At 42.1% G+C, this 27,002-nt stretch overlaps 1 protein-coding gene across 2 annotated transcripts; it reads right to left on the bottom strand.

Annotated features, from left to right (window-relative positions):
• Positions 1 to 8,068: 8,068 nt before the first annotated feature.
• HAUS3 (HAUS augmin like complex subunit 3) lies at positions 8,069 to 23,278 on the bottom strand. Of its 2 annotated transcripts, XM_070791920.1 has the most exons (6): positions 23,132 to 23,278; positions 21,987 to 22,345; positions 20,578 to 21,624; positions 18,766 to 19,205; positions 16,812 to 17,040; positions 8,069 to 8,387 (listed from the first exon to the last, which is right to left on the bottom strand). In XM_070791920.1, exons 3-6 carry the CDS (start codon positions 21,478 to 21,480, stop codon positions 8,154 to 8,156), a joined length of 1,806 nt encoding a protein of 601 aa, XP_070648021.1. In that variant the 5' UTR covers positions 21,481 to 21,624; positions 21,987 to 22,345; positions 23,132 to 23,278; the 3' UTR covers positions 8,069 to 8,153. The 2 variants fall into 2 exon arrangements, with proteins under 2 accessions (XP_070648021.1, XP_070648022.1); XM_070791921.1 differs by having other exon boundaries at positions 20,578 to 22,345.
• Positions 23,279 to 27,002: the final 3,724 nt, after the last annotated feature.

The raw sequence follows: 27,002 nt of genomic DNA, 5'->3' as shown, positions 1-27,002 counted from the left end.
ACACCTGTGAGCAGCGGCCACCTGCAACCTTGCAGCTTCAAAGTCCCCCACTCATACTCACTTAGCTTCTTCCAGCTCCGATCCGGATCCTTGGGAAGCATTTTCTGTCAGCAAGCCACGTGCTGCCTCTCTAGGCCCGCACCTTGTAGGCTGCAGCTCACAGTTCCAGTGCTTGGATCTGGGCTGCACACCCCAAACCAACCCCCAATAAATGCCTCCTGATTACAACCAGGTCTTCGCTCTTGGGCACCGGAGGGAAGAAGCAAGCAACCATTAGGGCTTTCGGTCCTGGGGGCTGACAGCTCTGGCCTCGTCCTGCCTTCTTTTTGGCGCTGGGCTGTTTGCCATGGACATGTGTGACCCTGTGTGGGGTTGAGATTTGACGTCAGATGAAGGAAGTGCATCAGAGAGGCCCCTCCTCCCCTTCCGCACCCTGACCCTGGCCCTGGGAGGACCCCGTGGTCCACACACTTGTGATCTGTGATAAAAACAACATATGGGGGTGGGGATGGGACTAAGTGGGAGCAAAGTTGTGTAAGCTATTTAAACTGTGCATATTAATTCAGAATAGATTATTATAAATTGTTACTTGTTCTGTTACTCACAGAACAACCAATAAGATAATAAAAAATATATGTATATATTCCCTCCTCCCCAGAACAGAAATACTTAAGACAAATAAAAAACAAGTAGCAAAGTTGGTGGAAGTCCTTGTTTCTCAGTAATTACACTAAACATAAGTGTACTGAATTCTCTAATAAAATAAGCCAAAAAAGTGGAGACCACTCAAATGTCTATCAACTGGGGAAGATAACAAAATGTGTATCTATACAATGGAATTTTATCCAGCCAAAAAAGGAATGATGCACTGACATATGCTACAGCATGGATGAACGTTGAACACATTATGCTAAGTGAAAAAAATAGACACAAAGAGCTACGCATCACATGACTGCATTTAGATACATTATTAAATAGGCCATGAAAGCCATATAGCCTATATTAGGTTATTGGGCCATAAAGAAGGATGAGCACCGAAGAATTGATGCTTTTGAACTGTGGTGTTGGAGAAGACTCTTGACAGTCCTTTGGACTGCAAGGAGATCCAACCAGTCCATTCTAAAGGAGACCAGTCCTGAATATTCACTGGAAGGACTGATGCTGAAGCTGAAGCTCCAATACTTTGGCCACCTGATGCGAAGAGCCAGCTCACTAGAAAAGACCGTGATGCTGGGAAAGATCGAAGGCGGGAGGAGAAGGGGACAACAGAGGATGAGATGGTTGGATGGCATCACCAACTCGATGGACATGAGTTTAAACAAGTTCTGGGAGATGGTGAAGGACACGGAAGCCTGGTGTGCTGCAGTCCATGGGGTTACAAGGTCCATGGGATCCATGGGGTCCGACAGCACTGAGTGAACAACATCATTAGTACAGGCAAATCCATGGAGATATTAACCGGCAGATTAATCTGAAGTTGTCAGGGTCTGAGAGGAGGGGGAAATGTGGAGTGCCTGCTAAATGGCCACAGGGTTCCTTATCAGTTCAGTTCAGTTGTTCAGTCGTGTCCGACTCTATGCGACCCCATGGACTGCAGCACGCCATGCTTCCTTGTCCATCACCAACTCCCGGAGCTTGCTCAAAGTCATGTCCACTGAGTCGGTGATGCCATCTAATCGCCTCATTCTGCCTTCAATCTTTCCCAGCTTCAGGGTCTTTTCTAATGAGTCAGTTCTTCACATCAGGTGGCCAAAGTTTTGGAGTTTCAGCTTCAGCATCAGTCCTTCCAGTGAATATTCAGGACTGATTTCCTTTAGGATTGAGTGGTTTGATCTCCTTGCAGTCCAGGGGACTCCCAAGAGTCTTCTCCAACACCACAGTTCAAAAGCATCAGCTTCTCAGACAGATGTGTCTGACACCAGGGGAAAAACGACAGATGTGTGGCCCCTTACTCCACCTGCTGGCTCTCCATCCTCACCCTGTGCTCACCCCTGGCTCTGGCTGGCTGTCCACAAGCCCCGTGGCTGCGGGTTCCCTATTCCAGCACCAGGACGGTCTTCCAGGATTACGGCCTTAATCTTGGCCGGAACCACGGCTCTTCAAAGGGACACCAGGAGAAGACTGATTCCACTGCTTTTACAGAGAAGCACATCGGAATGTTGGACACTGGGTGGATGGCCTACGCCTGAAGTGAGGTTGCCAGATTTATGTTCTTTCCAGATGAAATGTGGAGCCGCTAGCAACAGGAAACCAGAGATCAAGCCGTAAGCCTTTGGACTGGGAACACTGACTCCAGGACCCAAGACTACCAGAGAACTCCTAACCCTAGGGAATATTAAATAGTGAGCACTCCCACCAAGGAAACCACTTCAATACAAGACCCGGCATCACACAGCTACCAGTAGTACCCTGCGCAGGACACCTCATCCAAACAACAAATAAGACAAAAATACACACTCGATCATCAGCAGGCGGGATTACCGCCTCACTCAGCCCTGCCCATCAGAGGAAAAGCAAAGAAACTCAGCACAAACCCCACCCTGTGTGAAGCTTACACAAACCACTGGACCAACCTTATGAGGGCAGAAACCAAAAGGAAGGAAGATTTCAACCTTAAAGCCTGGGAAAAGGAGACTTCAAACACAATAAGCTTTAAAAATAATAATATGAACAGGCAGAGAAATACTGAACAAATGAAGGAAAAAACTAGAAACACAGAAGTCCAAATAAATGAAGGGGAAATAGGTGAACCACCTGAAGACTTCACAAGCATGATAGTAAAGATGATCAAAACCTTGCAAACAGAATGAAGAAATCACAAGAATTAATTAACAAAGACGCAGAAGAATTAAAGAATAAATGTAGAGAGACAAACATACAATTACTGAAATTAAACATACTCTAGAAGGAATCCGTAGCAGGATATCTGAAGCAAAGAACAGATCAGTGAGCTGGAAGATAAAATGGTGGAAATAACTGCTGAAGAGCAGAATACGGTAAAAAGAATGAAAAGAACTGAGGCTAGTCTCAGAGACCTCTGGAACAAAATTAAATGTGCCAACATTTGAGTTATAGGGATCCCGGAAGAAGAAGAGAAAAAGAAAGGGTATGAGAAAAATTTTGAAGAGATTATAGTAGAAAATTTTCCCAATAGGGAAAAGGAAATAGTCAATCAAGTCCAAGGAGAAACACCCCATGCAAATGGAAAGCAAAAGAAAGCTGGAGAAGCAATCCTCATATCAGGCAAAACAGACCTTAAAATAAAAATATTACAAGAGACAAGGACACTACATAATGACCAAAGGATCACTTCAAGAGGAAGACATAACAATTGTAAATATCTATGTACCCAATATAGAAGCACCTCAATACATAAGACAAACACTAATAAGACATAAAAGGAGAAGTTCACAGTAACCTGAATAATGGTAGGAGACTCTAATACCCCACTCACACCAATGGACAGATCATCAAAACAGAAAGTTAATAAGGAAACACAAGTCCTAAATGATATATATTAGATGAGATGGATCTCACTGAAATCTTCAGGACATTCCATCCAAATGCAGAAGAATACACCTTCTTCTCAAGTGCACATGGAACATTCTCCAAGACAGACCACATCTGGACTCACAAATCAAACCTCAGTAAATTTAAGAAAACTGAAATCGTATCAGGCATCTTTTCTAGCCACAACGCTATGAGACTAGGTATCAATTACAAGAAAAAAACTGTAAAAAACACAAACACATGCAGATGAAACAACAGATTTCCAAGTAACCAAGAGGTTACTGAAGGAATCAAAAGGGAAATCAAAAAATTTCTAGAAAGAAATGACAATGAAAACACGACAAATCAAAACCTATGGGACACAGCAAAAGCAGTTCCAAGAAGGAAGTTTATAGCAATACAATCCTCCCTCAAGAAACAAGAAAAACCTCAAACAGACAACCTAAATTTACACCTAAAACAATTGGGAAAAGAACAACAACAACAAAAAACTCCAAAATTAGCAGAAAGAAAGAAATCATGAAGATGAGAGCAGAAATAAATGAAAAGAAATAAAAGAAACAACAGTAAAGATTAATAAAACTAAAAGCTGCTTCTTTGAAAAGATAAAATTGACAAACCTTTAGCCAGACTCGTCAAGGAAAAAAAAGAATCAAGTCAACAAAATTAGAAATGATAAAGAAGAGGTTACAATAGACAATGGAAAAATACAAAGGATTATAAGAGACTATTATGAACAACTACATGGCAATAAAATGGACAAAATGGACAGATTCTTAGAAAAGTTCAATCTTCCAAGACTGAAACAGGAAGAAATAGAAATTATGAACAACCCAATTACAAGCACTGAAATCGAAGCTGTGATCAAAAATCTCCCCCCAAAAAAACAAAAGCCCAGGAGCAGATGGCTTCACAGGAGAATTCTGTCAAACATTTAGAGAAGAGCTGATGCCTATCCTTCTAAAACTCTTCCAAAAAATTGCAGCGGAAGGAGTACTTCCAAACGCAAGACCACCATCACCCTGTTACCAAAATCAGACAAAGACAACACAAAAAAATCTACAGGCCAATATCGCTGATGAACATAGATGCAAAAATCCTCAACAAAACTTTAGCAAACAGAATTCAACAACACATTAAAAAGCTCATACACCATGATCAAGTTGGATTTACTTCAGGGATGCAAGGATTCTTCAATATGCGCAAATCAATCAATGTGATACACCATATTAACAAACTGAAAGATGAAAACCATATAATAATCTTAACAGATACACAAAAAGCCTTTGACAAAACTCAGCACCCATTTATGATTAAAACTCTTCAAAAAATGGGCACAGAAGGAACCTACCTCAACATAGTAAAGGCCATATATGATAAGCCTATAGCAAACATTCTTCTCAATGGTGAAAAACTGAAAGTATTCCCCCTAAGATCAGGAGGAAGACGAGGGTGTCCACTCTCACCACTATTATTCAACATAGTTCTGGAAGTCCTAGCTACAGCAATCAGAGAAGAAAAAGAAATAAAAGGAATCCAGATCAGAAAAGAAGTAAAGCTCTGTTTGCAGATGACATGATACTGTACATAGAAAACCCTAAGGATACTATCAGAAATTTCCTAGAGCTAATCAATGAATTTAGCAGTCACAGGATATAAAATCAATACACAAAAATCACTCGCATTTCTATACACTAACAATGAAAAATCAGAAAGGGAAATTAAGGAATCAATCCCATTCACCATTACAACAAAAAGAATAAAATACCTAGGAATAAACATACCTAAGAAGACAAAAGAACTGTACACAGAAAATTATAAGACACTGATGAAAGAAATCAAAGATAACATAAACAGATGGAGAGATATTCCATGTTCCTGGGGAGGAAGAATCAATATTGTGAAAATGACTGTACTACTAAACGCAATCTACAGATTCAATGCGATCCCTATGAAATTACCAATGGCATTTTTCACAGACCTAGAACAAAAAATTTCACGATTCACATGGAAACACAAAAGACCCCAAACAGTCAAAGCAGTCTTGAAAAAGAAGAATGGAGCTGAAGGAAGCTACCTTCCTGACTTCAGATTATACTACAAAGCTACAGTGATCAAGACAGTATGGTACTGGGACACCAACAGACATATAGACCAATGGAACAAGACAGAAAGCCCAGAAATAAACCCATGCACCTATGGATACCTTATTTTTGACAAAGGAGGCAAGACTATACAATGGGGGCAAAGACAGCCTCTTCAATAAATGGTGCTGGGAAAACTGGACAGTTACATGTGAAAGAATGAAATTAGAACACTTCTTAACAGCATACACAAAGATCAACTCAAAATGGATTAAAGACCTAAATGTAAGACCAGAAACTATAAAACTCTTAGATCAAAATGTAGGCAGAACACTCGATGACATAAATCAAAGCAAGATCCTCTATGACCACCTCCTAGAATAATGGAAATAAAAACTAAAGCAAACAAGTGGGACCTGATTAAACTTAAAAGCCTTTTGCACAGCAAAGGAAACTATAAGGAAGGTGAAAAGACAATCCTCAGAATGGGAGAAAATAGCCAATGAAACAACTGACAAAGGATTAATTTCCAAAATATACAAGTAGCTCATACAACTCAATACAAGAAAAACAAACAACCAATCAAAAAGTGGGAAAAGACCTAAAAACACTTTTCTCCAAAGACATACAGATGGCTCACACACACACATGTAAAGAGCTCAACACCTCTCATTATTAAAGAAATGCAAATCAAAACCACAATGAGATTATCACCTCACACCAGTCAGAATGGCCATCATCAAAAAGTGTACAAACAATAAATGCTGGAGAGGGTGTGGAGAAAAGGAACACTCTTGCACTGCTGGTGGGTATGGAAATTGATACAGCCACTATGGAAGACGGTGTGGAGAGTCCTTAAAAAACCAGAAATAAAACCACCATATGATCCAGCAATCCCACTCCTAGGCATATACCCTGCTGCTGCTGCTAAGTCGCTTCAGTCGTGTCCGACTCTGTGTGACACCACAGACGGCAGCCCACCAGGCTCCCCCGTCCCTGGGATTCTACAGGCAAGAACATTGGAGTGGGTTGTCATTTCCTTCTCCAATGCATGAAAGTGAAAAGTGAAAGTGAAGTCACTCAGTTGTGTCCGACCCTCAGCGACCCCATGGACTGCAGCCCCATGGGCTCCTCCATCCATGGGATTTTCCAGGCAACAGTACTGGAGTGGGGTGCCATCGCCTTCTCTGGGCATATACCCTAGGAAACCAAAATTGAAAAGATACATGTATTCCATTGTTCACTGCAGCACTATTTACAACAGCCAGAACACGGAAGCAACCTAGATATCCACTGACAGATGAATGGATAAAGAAGCTGCAGTACATATACACAATGGAATAGTCAACATGAAGTCACTCAGTTGACTCTTCGAGACCCCAAGGACTTTAGCCCACCAGGGTCCTCCATCCATGGGATTCTCCAGGCAAGAGTACTGGAGTGGGTTGCCATTTCCTTCTTCAGGGGATCTTCCCCACCCAGGGATCAAACCCAGGTCTCCCGCATTGTAGGCAGACGCTTTACCATCTGAGCCACCAGAGAATTCAATGGAATAGTACTCAGCCATAAAATGGAACACATTTGAGCCAGTTCTACTTAGGTGGATGAACCTAGAGTCTATTATACAGAGTGAAGTAAGTCAGAAAGATAAATACCATATACTAATGCATAGATGGAGAAGGCAATGGCAACCCACTCCAGTACTCTTAGCTGGAAAATCCCATGGACGGAGGAGCCTGGTAGGCTGCAGTCCATGGGGTCTCAGAGAGTCGGACACGACTGAGCGACTTCACTTTCACTTTTCACTTTCATGTATTGGAGAAGGAAATGGCAACCCACTCCAGTGTTCTTGCCTGGAGAATCCCAAGGACAGCAGAGCCTGGTGGCTGCTGTCTATGGGGTCGCACAGAGTCGGACATGACTGAGGTGACTTAGCAGCAGCAGCAGCAGCAGCAGCAATGCATATATACAGAATCTAGAAAAATGGTACTGAAAAATTTATTTGCAGGGCAGCAATGGAGAAACAGACATAGAGAACAGAGTTCTGGACATGGGGAGAGGGGAGGAGAGGGTGAGATGTACGGAGAGAGCAACATGGAAACTTACATTACCATATGTAAAACAGATAGCCAATGGGAATTTGCTATATGTCTCAGGAAACTCAAACAGGAGCTCTGTATCAACAGAGAGGGGTGGGATGGGAGGGAGATGGGGGGCAGTTTCAAAAGGAAGGGGATATATGTAAACCTATGGCTGATTCATGTTGAGGTTTGACAGAAAACAACAAAATTCTGTAAAGCAATTATTAAAAAATAAATAAAATTTTTTTAAAAAAAGGTTACCAGGAATAAGTGCCACAAAGCAAATTCTCAAGGTATAAAAAGCACTGGTACTCTGAACAAACATATAAGAAATAAACCAAATTGATATAATACTCAAAATTCATGAAATGAAATGGTTCATCGACCTCAGACTTAAAATTTTCATAATGTTTATTATCTGTATTCTTCTCCTAAATATGTAAAGCACATGCAGTGAAGATTTCATTTTTGGCAATTTTCAGTCTTCAAGACCAATGGTCTTAATCTTTGATTGGTTTTCTAAGTTCTCCACAATATTTTTCAGATAATCTTCATCTTTTAAAAAATATACATATAATTCTCTTTCCACTTGATGCAGCTTATTAGATGCCAAAAGTTTTCTTTTTGTCTTCACATCAGCAAAAATATCAGTAAGAAGATGATTCAGTTTATTTAGCTGAGATTCAACTTGATGAAACTGCTCCGTTAACTCCTAAAAGGAAAGTAATAATGCTTTTTAATTCAAAATCACTATTCATAATACCAATCATAAATCTTAAATGTAATTTACGTAGGAAGAATCTAAATGATATAATGACTATTCCCACAACCTCAACCATAAAAGACCTCAATTAAAAATCCATAGCAGGATTAACAAAAAGTCTACGTGAGATCCATTGAAACAACTTCTGCAGGCAAGTTTAAGTGATTCAAAGCAAACTCCTACTCCCTGAAGAGTATTTGATATGCAAACTGTTCTGCATATTTATACGTTCAACAAGTATTCTGAATGCCTACCTTATACCATGCATTGTTTTAGAGTCTACAACTATAAAAATGAACACCAAAAAAAAAAAAAAGAACACAATTTCCTTCATGGAACTTAACACTCTGCCAAAGCAATCAAACCTTGTTTTAGCCTAACCTGTTTACTCCAGACATCAGAGGTACTGATAAAACCTTGAAATGAAGCAATTACCAATATAAAGTAATTGTCTTAATCTGGATTTTTCTTTTTTCACACTGTTACAGAAGATGGAATTACACGTAACATTCAACTATCCTGATTTACCATGTAATTCTTCTCAAAAACCTAAACATTCTGGACCCCCCACATTTGATAACTGAAATTCCTCACTTCTTAACATTAAAAGCAGCTTAGGTTTTCTAACCATCAGCCAGTAGTATCAAAGAGGTTCTCAGACAATCTGTAGCTATAACTACACCTCAACCTTCGACCACTTCTCAGAATGATCCACAGTATGGTAATCACCTGATGCTTGCTGTGAATAGATTCCTATACCTCACTCCACACTAAATCACTCTGCAACAAAGCCAGAAGCCACATTTCAACAGGCTCCCTGGTGATTTTAATGTACAAGTTCAAGAGTACTAGCTTGTCATACACATGTCATAAATGCCAGCTCCAAAGAGCAGTACTTCTTAAACTACAGTAAAAAAAAAAAAAAAAAAATCAAGTGGTATCCACAGTAAGTGGCCTCTGAGGAAAAACCCTGTAAACTGGAAAACAGTGAGAAATATCTCACCTTTAACTCCAATACTAAAGATCTTAATAGTTACTAAAATAATACTACAAATACTGAAAAATATTCAACTTTATTAATAAAAATGAAAGTCAAAATTCATATGGATGACATTTTGTATCTCACTGGGCTAGGAAAAAATGTAAAATAATGATACCCAATGACAATTATAGTAAAATCACCATATTTTAGTGATTTTAGAATGGACTCTTTCACACTTTAACATAACTGAAATCAATATGCACTGTATAATTAAGAGCATCATGTAACTGTTATTGACCAGACAGTTATAAGAAGCACTTTATCATATATATAACACCCCACACTGCTTCCCTAGTGGCTCAGATGGTAAAGTGTCTGTCCGCAATGCAGGAGACCCGGGTTCGATCCCTGGGTTGGGAAGATTCCCAGGAGAAGGAAATGGCAGCCCACTCCAGTATTCTTGCCTGGAAAATGCCATGGACCTCGGAGCCCAGTAGGTTACTGTTCATGGGGTCGCAAAGAGTCGGACACGACTGAGCGACTTCACTTCACTTCACTGCAAGACCTGCAGGGTCTTAGTTCCCCAACCAGGGATCAAAGCCATGCCCCTGCACTGGAAGCGTGGAGTCCTAACCACTGCCACGCCAGGGGATTCCAGCACCTTTTTTGAAAATTCTTACTGTGCTTAAGACACACAGCACGAGGTCTCCCCTCCTAACGAACCCAAGGGCGCAGCACTGCACTGTTAGCTGTTAGCACAATGTTGCATAGCAGATGCTAGGACTTGTTCCCTTCGCCTGAAGTGAGACTTGACGCCTACTGATGAACAACTCTCCATCACCGGCAACCACCACTGTACTCTGTGCTTCTAACGAGTCTATTTTAGATGGCCCACAGTAAGTGGAATCATGCGCTGTTTCTTGGGACTAGCTTATTTTCACTTAGCATAATCTCCTCAAGGTTCATTCATGTTGTGGTATTCTGAGGTTTTTTTAAGGCTGAATAATATTTCACTGTATGTATATACTACATTTTCTTTTTCCATTCCTCCATAGATGGACGTTTAGGTTTTTTCTACAGCTTAGCTATTACAAGTAGGACTGCAATGAACATGTGAGTGGAGACATCTCTTTAATATCCTATTTTTATTTCCTCTGGATGAATACCCAGAAGGAGGATTACAGGATCATACAGTAGTTCTATTTTAATTTTTTTGAGGAAATTCCATACCGTTTTCCACAGCAGCTTCACCATTTTGCACTCCCACCAATAATGTACCAGGGCTCCAATGTCCCCACACCCTCACCAACACTACTCTTTTGGTTTTTTGATAATAGTCATAATAGGTGTAAGGTGATATCTCAACTGTGGTTTTGCCTTGCATTTCTCTGATAATTAGTGACACCGAGCAACTACTCATAATAAACCTGTTGGCCATTTATATATCTTCTTTAGAGAAATGTCTATTCAAGTCCTTAGCCCATTTTAAAATTAGGTCATTTAGTTTTTTGCCTTTTCATACTGTTCATGGGGTTCTTGAGGCAAGAATACTGGAGTGGTCTGCCATTCCCATTTCCAGTGGACCACATTTTATCAGTCAAAGTAAAGAGGAACTAAAGAGCCTCCTGAGGAGGGTGAAAGAAGAGAGTGAAAAAGCTGGCTTAAAACTCAACATTCAAAAAACTAAGATCATGGCATAAGCCCCCATCAGTTCAGTTCAGTCGCTCAGTCGTGTCTGACTCTGCGACCCCATGAATCGCAGCACGCCAGGCCTCCCTGTCCATCACCAACTCCAGGAGTTCACCCAAACTCATGTGCATCGAGTTGGTGATGCCATCCAGCCATCTCATCCTCTGTTGTCCCCTTTTCCTCCTGCCCCCAATCCCTCCCAGCATCAGAGTCTTTTCCAATGAGTCAACTCTTTGCATGAGGTGGCCAAAGTACTGGAGTTTCAGTTTTAGCATCATTCCTTCCAAGGAACACCCAGGGCTGATCTCCTTTAGAATGGACTGGCTGGATCTCCTTGCAGTCCAAGGGATTCTCAAGAGTCTTCTCCAACACCACAGTTCAAAAGCATCAATTCTTTGGCGCTCAGCTTTCTTTACAGTCCAACTCTCACATCCATACATGACCACTGGAAAAACCATAGCCTTTGCCATTTGTTGGCAAAGTAATGTCTCTGCTTTTGAATATGCTATCTATGTTGGTCATAACTTTCCTTCCAAGGAGTAAGCGTCTTTTAATTTCATGGCTGCAGTCACCATCTGCAGTGATTTTGGAGCCCCAAAAAATAAAGTCTGACACTGTTTCCCCATCTATTTCCCAGGAAGTGATGGGACCAGATGCCATGATCTTCGTTTTCTGAATGTTGAGCTTTAAGCCAACTTTTTCACTCTCCTTTTTCACTTTCATCAAGAGGCTTTTTAGTTCCTCTTCACTTTCTGCCATAAGGGTGGTGTCATCTGCATATGTGAGGTTATCGATATTTCTCCCGGCAATCTTGATTCCAGCTTGTGCTTCTTCTAGTCCAGTGTTTCTCATAATATACTCTGCATATAAATTAAATAAGCAGGGTGACAATATATAGCCTTGACGTACTCACTTCATGGCAAATAGAAGAGGAAAAAACGGAAATTGACAGATTTTCTTGGGCCCCAAAATCACTGCAGATGGTAACCGCAGCCAAGAAATGAAAAGACCCTTGCTCCTTGGAAGGAAAGCTATGACAAACCTAGAGAGTGTATTAAAAAGCAGAGACATCACTTGGCTGATCAAAGTCCATATAGTCAAAGCTGTGTTCCAGTAGTCATGTACAGATGTGAGAGTTGGACCATAAAGAAAGCTGAGCGCCGAAGAATTGATGCTTTCGAATTGTGGTGCTGGAGAAGATTCTTGAGAGTCCTTGGACAGCAAGGAGATCAAACCAGTCAACCCTAAAGAAAATCAACTGTGAATATTCACTGGAAGGATTGATGCTGAAACTATAGCTCCTACACTCTGGCCACTTGATGTGAAGAGCCGACTCACTGGAAAAGACCCTGAAGCTGGAAAGACTGAGGGCAGGAGAAGTGGGAGACAGAGAATAAGACGGCTGGATAGCATCACTGACTCAGTGGACATGAATTTGAGCAAATTCCGGGAGACAGCTGAGGGCAGAGGAGTCTGGTGTGCCGTAGTCCATGGGGTTGCAGAGTCAGAAATGACTTACCGACTGAACAATAAGTTTTTTGCTATCACCAACACTGTTTATGTACAGTGTGGAAAAACACAAAAAATACTTTGAGTCAAGAAATAACATAGAAATGGACACTGAATGTGAAGTTTCAGAAATACCTTAATCATTTTAATTGGCTTTTTCCTTTTAATGTATATTCCTAAGGGATATGATAAAAACCTATGTCTATCACACCTAAAAGATATCTTCTAATAGGTATGAGATAAAAATTCTAAATAAGAAAGTGCTGTGTCAGTTTAAATGAAAATGCTTTTTCTTTCTTAGAAACTCGTGAAATTATGGTGTATCATATGATAAATGGTGTCTAGTAGACATTCAAATAGCTGGTGACATTTTAAATAGGTAAACTCCTTTGAAAAGCAATATGGCAGTATCAAAAGCTAAAAAATAATGTGTATAACCCAAGAAACCTCATAATTCTATACTATCTCTAAGAGTTCATCCAAATGGTGGACTGGTTACAGAAATTATGACATAGTAATTAAATCAATAGAGTATTATAAACATTAAAAATTAAAATTATTGTAGCATGGAAATGTTTATTTCATAACGCTAAATAAAAAGGAAAATATAAAAAATACATAAGGAAAAAAGCATCTACTTTGCAAATACTAACCAAAAGAAAAATAGCATAGGAATATTAATATTGGACAAGAGAAAATTAAGACAAAAAGCACAATACAGGGTCATTATATAATGCTAAACAGTTAAATCACTGCAATTTAAATCCACCAGGATAATAATTCACTGCAATTTTAAACTTGGATGTAACTTATAAAATAGACTCAAATATAAATAAAAACTGATAGAACTACAATGAGAAATTTTCAAATCCACCATCATAGGATTTTTAAATAATTATTTAAAAGATCAAGAAGATAGAATCAGTAATAGGAAACTTTAAAAAACTAATCACAAGTATCACTTCATATCCATGAGGATGACTATTACATACTTTTTTAAAAGGGAAAATAACAACTGTAGGTGAGGACATGTATAAACTAGAACCCTGGTACAGCTGCTGGGTAATGTCAGACAGATTCTCAAAAAGTTAAACACAGGCTTACCATGATTCAGCATTCACTCGTAGGCATATACGCAAAAGGAATGAAAACAGGGACTCAAATTCGTGTACAACGTTCACAGCAGCATTATATACAACAGATAAAAGGTGTAAACAACTCAAGTGTCTATGAACAGATGAACAGTTAAACAGATAAAATGTGATGATAAAACACAGATGAACAGATAAAATGTGGTATATACAGACAACAGAATACTCAGCACCAAAAAGGAATGAAATTCTCACACCTGATGCAATATGGATGATACTTAAGGATATTATGCTGAGATAAGCCAAAGACAAAAGGAAAATATTATTATATGATTCTACTTTTATAAGATAACTACAGTAGGCAAATTTATAGAGACAGAAAATGGAATAGAGACTACCAGGGATGGGGAAAAGAAGGAATGGAGAATTAATATTTAACAGGCACAGAGTTCAGCCCATGTGGGATGAGAAAAGTTCTGCAAGTAAATGGTGACACGGCTGCATGACACTGCAAATGTTCTTAACGTCATCATAACTGCACACATTAAAAAGGTTAAAAGTGTAAATTTTACATTTTGTATATTTTATAATAAAAAATTATTTTAAAAACGAATCATAAGCTGTCTTATTTCAAGAAAAGATAACGTAGTTATTCAGATCAATTCTTCCATAGGAAAAAATGTAAAAAGTGAAATGAAGTATTTTAAAGAGTCAAACAAAGCAAAATCTTCTAGGACTTCCCTGGTGATCCAGTGATTAAAAATCCACCTTACAATGCAGGGGACACAGATTCGATGCCTGGTCAGGGAACTAAGATCCCACATGCCACGGGGCAACTAGAGAGTGCATGGCACAACTAAAGAGCCTCTGTTCACCGCAACGAGGAAAAGCCCATGCACCACAACAGAAGACCCAGCGCAGCAACAACAAAAAACAAAACCCCAAAGCTTCCTGAAACCAACAAAGAGAGAACAAGACTTTAAAAGACTACAAATCCATAAAATGATGCAGACTGGTAAGAGACCCCAGAAGCTGCTTTACTCAATCGCTAATCTTGAAAAAACAGAATCCATGATTCCTGACACTGACAAGAGGAGTGGTGAAGTCCAAGGTCCATAGAAGGTAGGAAGTCAAACAGGAGACTGTCTTTGTAATAAACTAAGGACACCAACAATCTTAAGATCAGGATGGCCAGAGCAGGAAGAGCCCTTGGTTAGAATCACAGTCCAGACAGGAATCATCTGTTGTTGTTCAGTCACTCAGTCGTGTCAAATTCCTTGCAACCCAAGGGACTGTAGCATGCCAGGCTTCCCTGTCCTTCACCATTTCTCCCAGAGCTTACTCAAACTCATGCCCATTGAGTCGGCGATGCCATCCAACCATCTCGTCCTCCAAAACAGACTTTGAACCCAGCTTATGGTTCAGAACTGGCAGTGCTCTTAATATCTAAGCGAGCATACACGAAGGCAAAAGACGTTTAAGGAGGGTCTTTTATGTATTTTAATGTATGAGAGTCCTTTCACCAGAAAGATACTGATGTTAAATTTGGATGCCTCAGTAAGTGGTAATGGGACAATCTGGTTATTCACGGGGGAAAATAACAATAAAATTAGAACTCTATTTCTCATGTCACAAACTCCTGGTGGATTAAAGAACTAGAACAGCATAAACTTTTAAGATAAAGTAAAAGGGACTGTCATTACTATGTTAAGGGCAAACTTTCACAAGATATAAAAAAGGGCAAACCATAAGAGTGATAAATTACATCAAAATTGAAATCTTAAAAAAAAAGTCAAAAACTAACAGGTAACAATAAAAAAGAAAAAAACAAGACACAAATAGGGAGCAAACACATGCAGCACACATCACTGACAAATGGCTGGCGTTTGAAATGCGTGAAAGAACTCCTCCCGAACGGGGCTCAACCGCCACGATCATCAGAGACATGCCAATCGTAACCTCAACGGCACGCTATTTTATATCTTTGCAGAGTGAGAAAACTATAAATGCAAATAGCACTATGTGATGAAAAAAACATCGTAAAAGAGCATCTCTCAAACACTGCTGGTACAATATGGTACAACCACTTCCAAAATCAGTTTGATGTATTATGTAAAACAGAACCTGTTATTCAGCAATTCCACTCCTATGTGAGGTGACAGAGAGAGAGAGACATGCATCTGTAAGACATGCAGCAAGGCTATCCACATCAGTATGATCTACAACAGCAAGAACTGGAAATAATCTAAATGTCTGTCAACAGAACAGGTAATTAGACTGTGGAATTTCACATAAGGGAATACTAACTATACAAAAGAGAAAACTATAAACGAGCTATAAATGAGCTACGTTTTACAAATACCCACATGGATAAAACCCAAAATCATATTAAGAAACAAGCAAGTTACTGAAGAATATATATAATACAATCTATATAAAGTTCAGAAACATACAAAACTAACACACAGTCTGTATTATAAATAAAAGAAAGCAAATGACAAATCTTAGCATAGTTCCTCCCTGAAAAAAGAGAGGAGAATGCTATTAGAAAGTGAAAGTGAAGTCTCTTGGTCATGTCCGACTCTTTGCGACCCCATGGACTGTAGCCTATCAGGCTCCTCCGTCCATGGGATTTTCCAGGCAAGAGTGCTGGAGTGGACTGCCATTTCCTTCTCCAGGGGATCTTCCGGACGACCCAGGAATCGAACCCGGGTCCCCCGCATTGCAGGCAGACGCTTTACCGTCTGAGCCACCAGGGAAGCCTATTAGAAGGAGCTGCTATTACTAGGGTACACAGAATTTTAAAGATATAAAAGCTATCCTCTGTGTGTTAAAATAAGTGAAAAAAAATACAGGGATGGTGTTTTTTTTTTTTTTAATTCTTACCATAAACATTACATATCCTTTCATATCTGAAATATTTAATAAATTTTAAAAACTTTGACCAAAACTACTTGAAAAATATATGTGAATAAAAATGAGATACAAAATGTTACTATCAGGGAAATGGGGTAATATTTTCTTCATGTTAACATTTTCTTTAGTATCTTTTACAATGAACATTTTTTTTAAGCATTTTTAATTACCAGGGTAAGCACCTACCTGATCACTAAGCAAAAGCTGATTTCCTCCTTGATACAAAGCTTCACAAAGCATGTTCACATCACTGTTTAGTTTGGACAGAAAGAAAGAATGTTCTTGAGCAGATCCTGCCAACTGCTCTTGTACCAAAGAAACCTCCTGTTTTAATTTCTCAGCTACTTCTTCCAGGTTTCCATGGGTTATAAACAATTCTTTTTTCTTATTCTCTCCTTCTAAAAGTTGATAAAGCCTAAAATGTAGAAATAAAAATTAGAAGAAATTCTTAAGTCAGTACAGTTTTCAAAATTATAACCCACTATATTGGGGCATCTTTGGGAAAGCTAACAATTGTAAATATTAATCAAACAATTAAAAACTTTCCAACTACAATACTATCTCATTACAGAAATACATATTCTAATTATCGTATCTGAATTCCCAGTTTTCCCATCTTCCAAGTTTTAGACATAAAATTCTTTTTGACTTTAACTGCCACTAACCTACTTCAATTAAAGTACCCTTCAGAGATACTGCCCTAGAGAACACTTCTTTCACAGAACACAACTATGAGGCAGCAGAAACGGCAAAGAACTTGAAACAGAAGACTGAGGTCTGACGCTGGCTGTCCTGTAAGACCTAAGTCAAGTCAACCTTTGAGATTTAATTTTCACGTCTAACATCTACCTAATTTTAAAGGACTGTGGTAGACTTAAAAGAGAAAAATTGAAAATACAAGCTACATAAATATTAATAGTAAACTTGCTACTCCAGTCATGTCTACATTTGCTTGACAAATTAAATTCCTAATGAGCCAAGAGGCCATTGTAATACTTCAAACATTAATGGCAGAAAAGTCCTACAGTACAAATGGAAAAATGTGAGGCAGCACCTTCTACACATATATGACAAAAAGTATCTGTTCTTAGTCTTCCTGAAACTGGTTCAAAGTGAAAAGTAGTGAAAGTGTTAGTTGCTGAGTTGTGTCCAACTCTTTGTGACTCCATGGACTCAGCCTGCCAAGTTCCTCTGTCCATGGAATTCACAAGAATATGGGAGTAAGAAGCCATTCCCGTCTCCAAGGGATCTTCTGGACCCAGGGATCGAACCCAGGACTCCTGCACGGCAGGCAAATTCTTCACCATCTGAGCCCCAAGGAAGCCCCAAACCAGTTCAAGCCCAAGGCTAATTCTCTTCTTGTGGAATGTGACCACACAATTCCAGGGGGCACCATTCACACAGAATCATGATTTCAACGCCACCTTCTAAAACTGCAATGACATAGCCCTATCCATGCCCTTCATTTCATTAATAAGAATAAAAAGTATTAGATGATTTTCTTTTAGTCTAGAGAAAAAGCAGCAGAATCCAGATTTTTGAGTCCTTTTACTACTTTAGCTGTTCAACTTCAGTATCTCCATACCATTAATTGCTCAGACATCCAGAAGAGACCAGAAGCTAGCAGTCATCCTTACTGATTCACCTGACTAGATGCAAAAATGAAGTCTTCTCTCCTCCCTACCACCGCCTTCTCCAAATGCAATCAATTCTCTGATCAGCAATACTTGCTATACATCAAGATGCATTCAAACTTCCTGCTAGAGTTAGCCTCCTGCCCCAAATCTAAAAATATCTAAATAATAGCATCCAAACATGAATAAAAGCCTTGTATTGTATATTTTCAATTCTCCAAACCATCCACCTCACCTCTAAACCAGCTACTTCTAGATCTAACGTAAATGAAAAAGGTTAGCCTTCAATTTAAAAAAAATTTTAAGAAATTAAATTAACTGAGGAATTGGGGAAAAAAAAAATTAAAAGAAACACAGACCCATATAACAGAAAGGTGGAAGAATACAAACGCCAAAAATGAAGTACAAAGAACTTTTTAAACTTTCACAAATTTTAGTTCAAACTCTAGTACTTAACAAAAACAAACAGAAAAATAATTACTCACTAAAGAAACAAAGAAACTTACCTATGAGTAGAATAATCCTTGGTATCAATGGTATTCCTTGGATTTATCTGCTGAGATACTGATGGATCTGTTAGCATTTCTAATCGCTGGTGGAACATCAAATTACTTTGCTTAAGTAGGTGAACCAAGTTTTCCAGCTGACGATATATGTCCCAATGCTTTCTCAATTCAATTTCATATGATAAATGAAGAAGTTCAAATGATGCCTTTTGCTTTATCAACTGATTTAAAACCAACTCTTGTCTTTCTGTGTAATAGTCTTGTTTAGCAATCTGTCGATCAAAATCTCCCTTTACAACTGGCATATTCAATAACTGGGCATTCTCTTTTACCATAGCAGGCAAAATTTTGTCTTTTATATGAGTGATTTGTTCTTCAAGTTTCAGAATTTCACTGTTCAAGCTAGAAATTTTAGCATCCAAATTATCTTTGCCAAGAGCCTACACAAAGAAAACAATTACATTTCAAACTGTAAATACAAAGTAGGAATAGTTTTTAAATTATTTTCACTTTCCATTTTAGGTTATCAGATAACATATTCACTAATAGAAACTTGTTTTGTATTAACAAAAGCCAAAAACCCAGTTTAAAATGGCACAGAGAAGATGAAACCAAGGGTAAAGCCATTATGAACTGCTAAATTTTAATGCTATTACTACTATGTAAAATACTATACACATAAATGGCTACCAAAACAGATTTTTTTGGTCAAGTTCATCTTAAAAAAAAAATCACCCATTACCACACTACTTACCAAACACTAACGTATGCTATTTATGCTTTTCTTAAAATAATCTCAGTAGCTGTTCTCCCACCCTGCTTGTTGACTTTAGAACTTCTACAGAATGACAGTACTTCACACATCATTCTGAAGTTTGAGACAATTATAGGTATATAGCTTCAGAAAAGCTCTTTTTACTCAACTATCTACTGATTACATGACCAGGAAAGCAAGCTACCCAAGAGTGCAAGTAGATATCTTTAATACATTTGTACATTCTTTAAAAACAATCAAGAGTTTCAATCCACTGAATTGGATTTCATTAGCACCATCCTCTGGTCAGAGCAAATAAGGCAGACTACCTATAACAGCAATAAGGCTCTCTACTCATTCATCATAAAAAAGACGTCAGCCTTATCTGTGTATGAACCAACAAAGAATACAAAAGTACTTTTGAAAATGAGCTAGATAATGTGGTTGGGTTATAATTATTATTTCTCCCCTCCACTAAGATTTATTTGTGTGAAACAATAACACATACCACAACACTGAACAGAAAATAAAATGTAATTACTTACTACATCCCCTTTCTAAAGTACTTTACTATCAGCATGTGTTAGTCACTCAGTTGTGTCCAGCTATTTGCAACCCCATAGACTATAGCCGTGGAGAAGGCAATGGCAAGCCACTCCAGTACTCTTGCCCGGAAAAATCCCATGGATGGAGGAGCCTGGTAGGCTGCAGTCCATGTGGTCTCGAAGAGTCAGACACGACTGAGCGACTTCACTTTCACTTTCCACTTTCATGCATTGGAGAAGGAAATGGCAACCCACTCCAGTGTTCTTGCCTGGAGAATCCCAGGGACGGGGGAGCCTGGTGGGCTGCCATCTATGGGGTTGCACAGAGTTGGACACGACTGAAGCAACTTAGCAGCAGCAGCAGCAGACTATAGCCCACCAGCTCCTCCTATGGAATTCTCCAGGCAAGAATACTGTAGTGGGTTGCCATTCCCTTCTCCAGGGGATCTCCCAATATTATTTCGTAATTAACAACAACTTAAATATGAATCCAGTCTCATTTCTCACGCTTACCTTGCTAGTGAGGCTATGAAGATTCTCCTCTGCCCACTTTATACTTGACTTTAGGCTCAAATTATTTGCTTTCAAGTGAATTAACTGATGTTGAGCACAAATGTATGCCAGCTGCAGCCTACCCATTTCTAGCCGTCTCTCCTCAAGAACTTCTTGATTATCACAAATAGATGGTGCCTGCATATCTAAAAGTTGAAAATTTTCTTCATTTGAACTTTCAACTACTTCATGTATACCCTGAAAGAACTGTTTTTTGGTATATAAGGTTAATGCTGCCGTACTTTGCTCTTCTTGGCTTAGATAGTTTTGCAATGAAAACTGAGATAAAAACACCAGTGGATTTGTTCCTTGATCCAAATTAGACCGTCTGAAGAACATCATTAACTTTGCAACTCCATCAGTAAGAGTGTGAAGTTCATTACTGATCTTGTTATTTGTAGCATTTAGAATTCCTTGACTCTGTTTCAGCTTTTTATTGGTTTCTTCTTCTTTAGCATTTAATCTCAGAGATTTGTGACTAGTTACTGAAGCCATCAACTGGCATTTATTACGTCGCTGAATTTTTAGGTTCTTTAATTTCTGCAGAGTTTGAACCTCATCCTCTAATTTCTCTAGCTCTTTGTCATTCAAGGTAGGTGTCTTCAAATCAGAAGTTTTACAAGTTTTTAGAACTTCATCCAATGCTGCTCCTTCTAGGATGGGCTTGCCTGATTTTTGAAGAATGCTAAAAGCTTCCAATTCCTCTTCAGACAATATGTTCTGTTCATTCACATTCCCACAAAACCACTTCAAAAATGGTTCATTTTCAACGAACAACCAGTCAAAATCTTCCCCATTAAGAATATCAGCTTTGGGATAATCAATTTTTTTTAATGTTTCTACAAATTCTTTTCCACAGCTCATGGTTTAACTACCCAAAATTTTGTAACTGATAAGGTTTTAATGGTGTTGATATTTAGAAAATAAGTCCAATACATACAAAACTAATTTTATGTTAAGTCCATAGAGAAGGGGGAAAAATATTTTTAGAATCTATAATAATTTATCCTACAGGGGGGAAAAAAAAAACAAGTATTAGACCACAAAATAAGGCGACTCTATCTTTAAAGTATTGATAAATATCACATGATATTTGGGAACTATCTAACCCAGAGATAGTTGTAGCTGAAAAGTCTGACAAAGAGAAATAATTAGAGTATTACTCAGAACGCTGAAACAGTCATGAAAGGCTAATTAACAAGAAAATCTTATTTTTTCCAAAGATCAGCAAGTCCGTTTTTAATTCAAAATAGATGGATCTAAATAGATCCACGCCATCACGTGACTAAGCAGCCTCTTTTCCCTATCCTTTCCGAGAAGACAGAAATAAACATGGTCAGATATTGAGGACCAGTCAACTGAATATTTACCTGAATGACTCAGTCAGCAGCCGCATTCACGCAAAAACCAAAGTCAGACACGACCAACCTAGTGCAGAGAAAACTAGGCTTAAGAACCACCGCCGACTTGAACCAAAGGACTCAGCAGTCCTTAAACAAAGGTATTTCAGGCGTTTGTTATTTTCAGCACAGGGACCACTGAATAATCCACGCTGCGAACTCCAGCGACGGGAACAAGAGGTTCAGAGGAGGGACCCAGAAATTTGCGGCACTCTGTGATTCTGTGTCATTCAGCGATGAACGATCGGTGTGCGCGTCAATAAAATACTCGTCCACAGAGACGGCCCAGTCGGCGCGACAAACTGCACAAACCTTAAGCGGGTCAATTCCTAAAAGAAATCAGTGAACAGTCACTGGAAGGACTGATGTTGAAGCTGAAACTCCAATACTTTGGCCACCTGATGCGAAAAACTGACTCATTTGAAAAGACCCTGATGCTGGCAAAACTTGAGGGCAGGAGGAGAAGGGGAGACAGAGCATGGATGGCATCACCGACTCGACAAACATGAGTCTGAGTAAATTCCGGGAGTTGGTGCTGCAAAGGGAATCCTGGCGTGCTGCAACCCATGGGGTCGCAAAGAGTCGGACACGACTGAATGACTAAACTGAACTGACTAAGCGGGTGCCTGCCGGCCGGCGGGGTTGGAGTGCGCCCCCCGCATCCCAGCAGAGCCTCCAGGGCCCAGCGGCCTGGGGCCCCGAGAGCCGCGCCCCCCGCCACACCCCACCCTCACTGGAACCCCGTTTCCCGCCGCGCCCCTCGCCTCGATAACCCCACTAGAGTCCGGCTCCCCGCCGGCACTAGAGTCCCCAGTCTTCCGCCGCGCCCCTCGCCCCTCCCGCCGCCCCCCTCATCCGCAGTGGAGCCCTCAGTCTCCCGCCGCTGAGCCCCTCGTCCCTCCGGCCGCCCCTCGACCGCACTGGAGTCCCCAGCCTCTCCGGTAGCTCTCCCCGCCCCCTCCTCCTGAGGACCGCGACTGCGCTGAGCGGGAAACTACTCGCGCGCCCGAAAGACGCCCCCAGGGGCGCCCGGAAAGAAGACGCAGCCGCTGACCCGCGCCGCTCCCACCGTCCCACCGCCCGCCTGAGAGAACTGCGAGTCCGTTGCCGCTCACCTCAGGAAGCTCGGCTCGCGCCCCTCAGAAGCCCGCCGCCGCCCAACCTCGCAAGGCCTCATGGGACGCCCACTCCCGCGCAAACGACCAAAACCCGGCTGGTAGGCGACAGCCTGCGCAGGCGCAATATCGGAAGAGGCGGGGGCGGACGTGATGTCTACCAGCAAGGAGAGAGCTGATTGGCTCCCTGCCTCAGCGGGGGTCTCCTAGAGGAACGCCCTCTGGGTGCACGCAGGCCTCCGTCCGCCTCCTTTGAGGAGCCGGTGTTCCGTCTCAGCCTCGTTGGGTCGCGAGCGCGCAGCAGAGCCAGCTCCGCCCTGTCGCCCGCCCGACTGGTGGCCGGGGCGTCCGGTCCTCCGCGGGCCCGGGGGCCGGGCTGCCGTCCAGAGTGAGCGTGGACGAAGTCGCCGAGCAGACTTCTCGCCTCTCAGTCTCATGACGAACGCTCTTTTCCAGAAGCACTTCGTTCCCAAGCCTTCTCTTCACCGGACAACCCCATCTTCAACGTAGGACTTTTTAAAAAGTCTAAACTGTTTGATTCGTCGAGTCGATGTGTGTCACAGGATGGAGCACGGGTTTTAAAGCAGGATGCCAGAAACGGAGGGTGTGTAGTCGGCGAGAGGAGTAGGGCTCAAAGGAGACCTCCACGTTGGAGGAAATCTGGTGGACACCGCACAGTCCAGTGAAGCAAAACTTTGAGGTTACCATTTGTATCGGACAGAACGTATTTGCATCTCTACCAGACACAAATAATTTTGTTTTACTTAAACCAATCTTCTGCAGATTAGCATGGCAGTGAGCAAGGCTGGGGCCCTGGTCATTACTACGCCATCAGTACTCCGCAACCCCCAGCATCAAATGGCCCTAAGGTGGCTTGTTCGATAACGTCCTAGTCTAACGTGACATTGGCAGGGCAGAAGTCTCTCCGGATAACGTTTCTTAATATTTCTTAGGAAGAAAAGGAATAATGTTCCAGGACAGATAACATGAATTTTAATCCGGACTTGAACCTATTTATTAATTCTTCGTTTGTCCTACTTTTTGATCCTCCTCTTCTAAAAAGACAATAAACCCTAAAATGGTCGGGGAAAGCATTACAGGAGAAGAAAACTCGCAGAGCGGTGCACACTGCCTGAACGCAGGAGCCTGGACCCTGGAAGAGAGGGTCCGGTTGACAAACTGGGAGGCGGGGTTAGTCACACACACCCCGCCCCGGGGGGAGACCGGGAAGACTCCCCGCCCAGCCGTGGGGATGGGGCGGGGGTTGCGGCGGGAAGAGGCGCTGGGCCGCCTTACCCGGAGGAAGTGGAGGCTTTGGAGGCAGTGCCTTCAAGAAATTCTGCTGAAGAGGCAGAGATCGAGGGAGAGCAAGAGAAAGCAACAGGAGAACAGGAGACGAGGGGGGTGGGGATGCAACGCTGGGGGAGGGTTTGGGTTTTAAGATGGGAGGAACTTGGGGATATTTATAGATTGGGAGGAGGAACTCAGACTGAAGCAAAGAAGGAAAAGGACTGCTCTGTACAAAGAGCCCTGGGAAACTGGAGGGTGAGACCCCAGCACGCTGATCTGAACTAGAACCCCACTTTTCTGAGTGACTCCTGAGTCGTTCCCTGGGCCCACAAATCCCTCCACATGACTTCGAACTGCTGACCTTAGTCATTTGCTTGAAAGATGTTCCTGGCGCCAAAAAAAACATTAAAATATAAGTAAAAATCACAATGGTATTAGCCCACTGAGTACAAATGAAAATACTACAGGTTTAACTATTCAAAGAGTTTTCCTTGGAAACTTATTAGGGCATTTCTGTACTTGAGGTTGCATTGGAATTTATGAAAGCAAGTGGGTTACACTTACTTCCAGGACAAGCTTGCTTTCCTCCCAATCAAAACCATTTGGGGTTTTAAGGGAACTTAGTCAAAGCGGAGAAGGCAATGGTAACCCACTCCAGTATTCTTGCCTGGAGAATCACCGTGGACAGCAGAGCCTGGCAGAGAGTCCATGGGGTGGCAGAGAGTCAGACACGACTGAGTGACAAGCACACAGCACAGGGAGTCAAAAGGTAAAGGGAGCCGGGAATGACTCTTCGTGAGAAAGTCTGAGACCCGGCTGGACTAAACAGACCAAAACAGCTGTGTTTGTTGTTTCCTTCCGATGAAAATCTTTTTTTCTCCTGTTGATATTAAAATGTGTTTTAGGTTTCGGACAACTTTTCAGAGGCATCAGACTGCAGTCTGATGTCGAAGGTCGTCTCTTCTCAGATGTAGTTTTGGGTGATGGTGGTGGGACTCCACCTTCCGAGTGGGAAGTGACACACAGCGTGAGAAGCTCTGTCCTGCAGTCACAAATGTGACAGATGGCAAGAGACAGAGGCAGGGGGTGTCCCATGCAGAGAGCGAGCCTGACAGCCAGAGAACGCGAGTCTGGATGAGTGTCCGCGTCCAGATGAACAAGAGGTGGCTTTCGTTCCACCTCTCCTCCTGCTCCATCCCGGCCAGGAGAACGCCATCCATGTGCCCTACGCTGTGGGGCTGGGGGCGGGAGGGAGGAGAGCCAGCTTGTCTTCCATCACCCTGACAATCACGTGACACGGGAAAACTCAGTCCTCAAACTCCTGAGTGGGTGGGGTTGAGGCGCTGACCAAGATGACCCCCAGCCGGAGTTGCTGGAGGTGGGGGTGGGGCACCAGGAGCCTGGAGGAGGCTTGGGGTCCGGTAAAGAGCATCAGGACAGGCTGAGGAGGCAGGAGGCAACGAGGAAGGAGCAGAGCCACTGCGGACTAAATGGGCAAGAGATCCCGCCAGGGCTAGTGTGCCCCGCGGGCCTGGCCTGGCAAGGAGCTGGGAAAGGGAAGACGTGAGCAGCCTGAGTAACCAGCTCAGACGAGCACCGATCCAGGCGGCCAAATCACGGCCATCAAAACTGACAGGAAGACTGACTTTCCAAGCTGCGAACAGAGGGGAGTGCGGAGGGACAGAGAGGGGCCGGGGTGGGCTTGGGTTGAGCCGAAGGCACAGGAGTGGATGGGGAGAGGGCAGGCAGCTGGGTTTAATCCTGGAGGTGACTGGGCAGCAAAACCACCGGAGGCTGTTCTGGACGCCAAGGAGAGCACGGGCAGGTGGCCCGCCTGGGTCAGGGGTGAAGGGGGCTGGCTATAAACCGGGCCTGGAGTGGGCTCAAGGCATTCGGTGGTGGAGGCTTCCCAGAGGGCTAGGGTCGGGTCACAGGGCACCACCTTCCAGCAGGTGACTGGAGGAAGGCAGGCGCCCTGCCTGAGACGCAGCTTCCTGTCTGTGAGACAGGCAGGGGGAGGACCTCGGCGCTAATCACCTGAAGCGTTCATGCCCTCAGTAAAAGATAGAAGGCCTTCCCGGTGGGCCTGTGGTTAGGACCATACTTCCCAGGCCGGGGGTGCAGGTTCAGTCTCTAGTTGGGGAACTAAGATCCCACATGCTATGTGGCTCAGCCAAAAAAATTAAGATTTTTTTTTAAAAAAGTGGTGATTTAAACTCATAGTAATAGTTGGAATTCAGATACCCGCATTCACATTCAAGCCCAAGGGCTGGTGGCTCAAGGCCCCAACTGTGTTCCCGGCAAGGTTCTCTTCTCTCCTAGAGGTGCCCCCAGGGACTCGCCCAGTACAAGAGGCCGGAGTACTGCTTTCTGCCGGGGGGACGGAGGAGGAACTGAGTCCCCAGGAGTCCCTCCAAATCCCCTCCTGCAGGCGCCCCCCACCTGCCCGCAGACCTCAGGGAGCCGCCTCGCTGGGCTGCGGCTGGCCCGGGATGGCACCCCAGCTTCCCAGGAAAGCCCCACCCCAGTTCCCCACCCCTGGCGGGGCTCTTCCTCCTGGGGTGCCTCTGCTGGGGCCTCA

Source organism: Bos indicus, chromosome 6, assembly GCF_029378745.1.
Source record: "Bos indicus isolate NIAB-ARS_2022 breed Sahiwal x Tharparkar chromosome 6, NIAB-ARS_B.indTharparkar_mat_pri_1.0, whole genome shotgun sequence".
Taxonomy (NCBI): domain Eukaryota; kingdom Metazoa; phylum Chordata; class Mammalia; order Artiodactyla; family Bovidae; genus Bos; species Bos indicus.
The sequence above is the reverse complement of the archived record's forward strand: the minus strand, read 5'-3'. Positions and strand labels throughout refer to the sequence as shown.

Bases quoted from the DNA above. Each gene is read 5' to 3' on its own strand.
- HAUS3 (XM_070791921.1), bottom strand. From the start codon at position 21,480: ATGAGCTGTGGAAAAGAATTTGTAGAAACATTAAAAAAAATTGATTAT. The intron at 19,206-20,577 runs GTAAGCGTGAGA...TTCTTTGTGTAG, and splicing joins TTCATAGCCTCACTAGCAAG to GCTCTTGGCAAAGATAATTT. The intron at 8,388-16,811 runs GTAGGTGCTTAC...CTTTCCTTTTAG, and splicing joins AGCTTTTGCTTAGTGATCAG to GAGTTAACGGAGCAGTTTCA.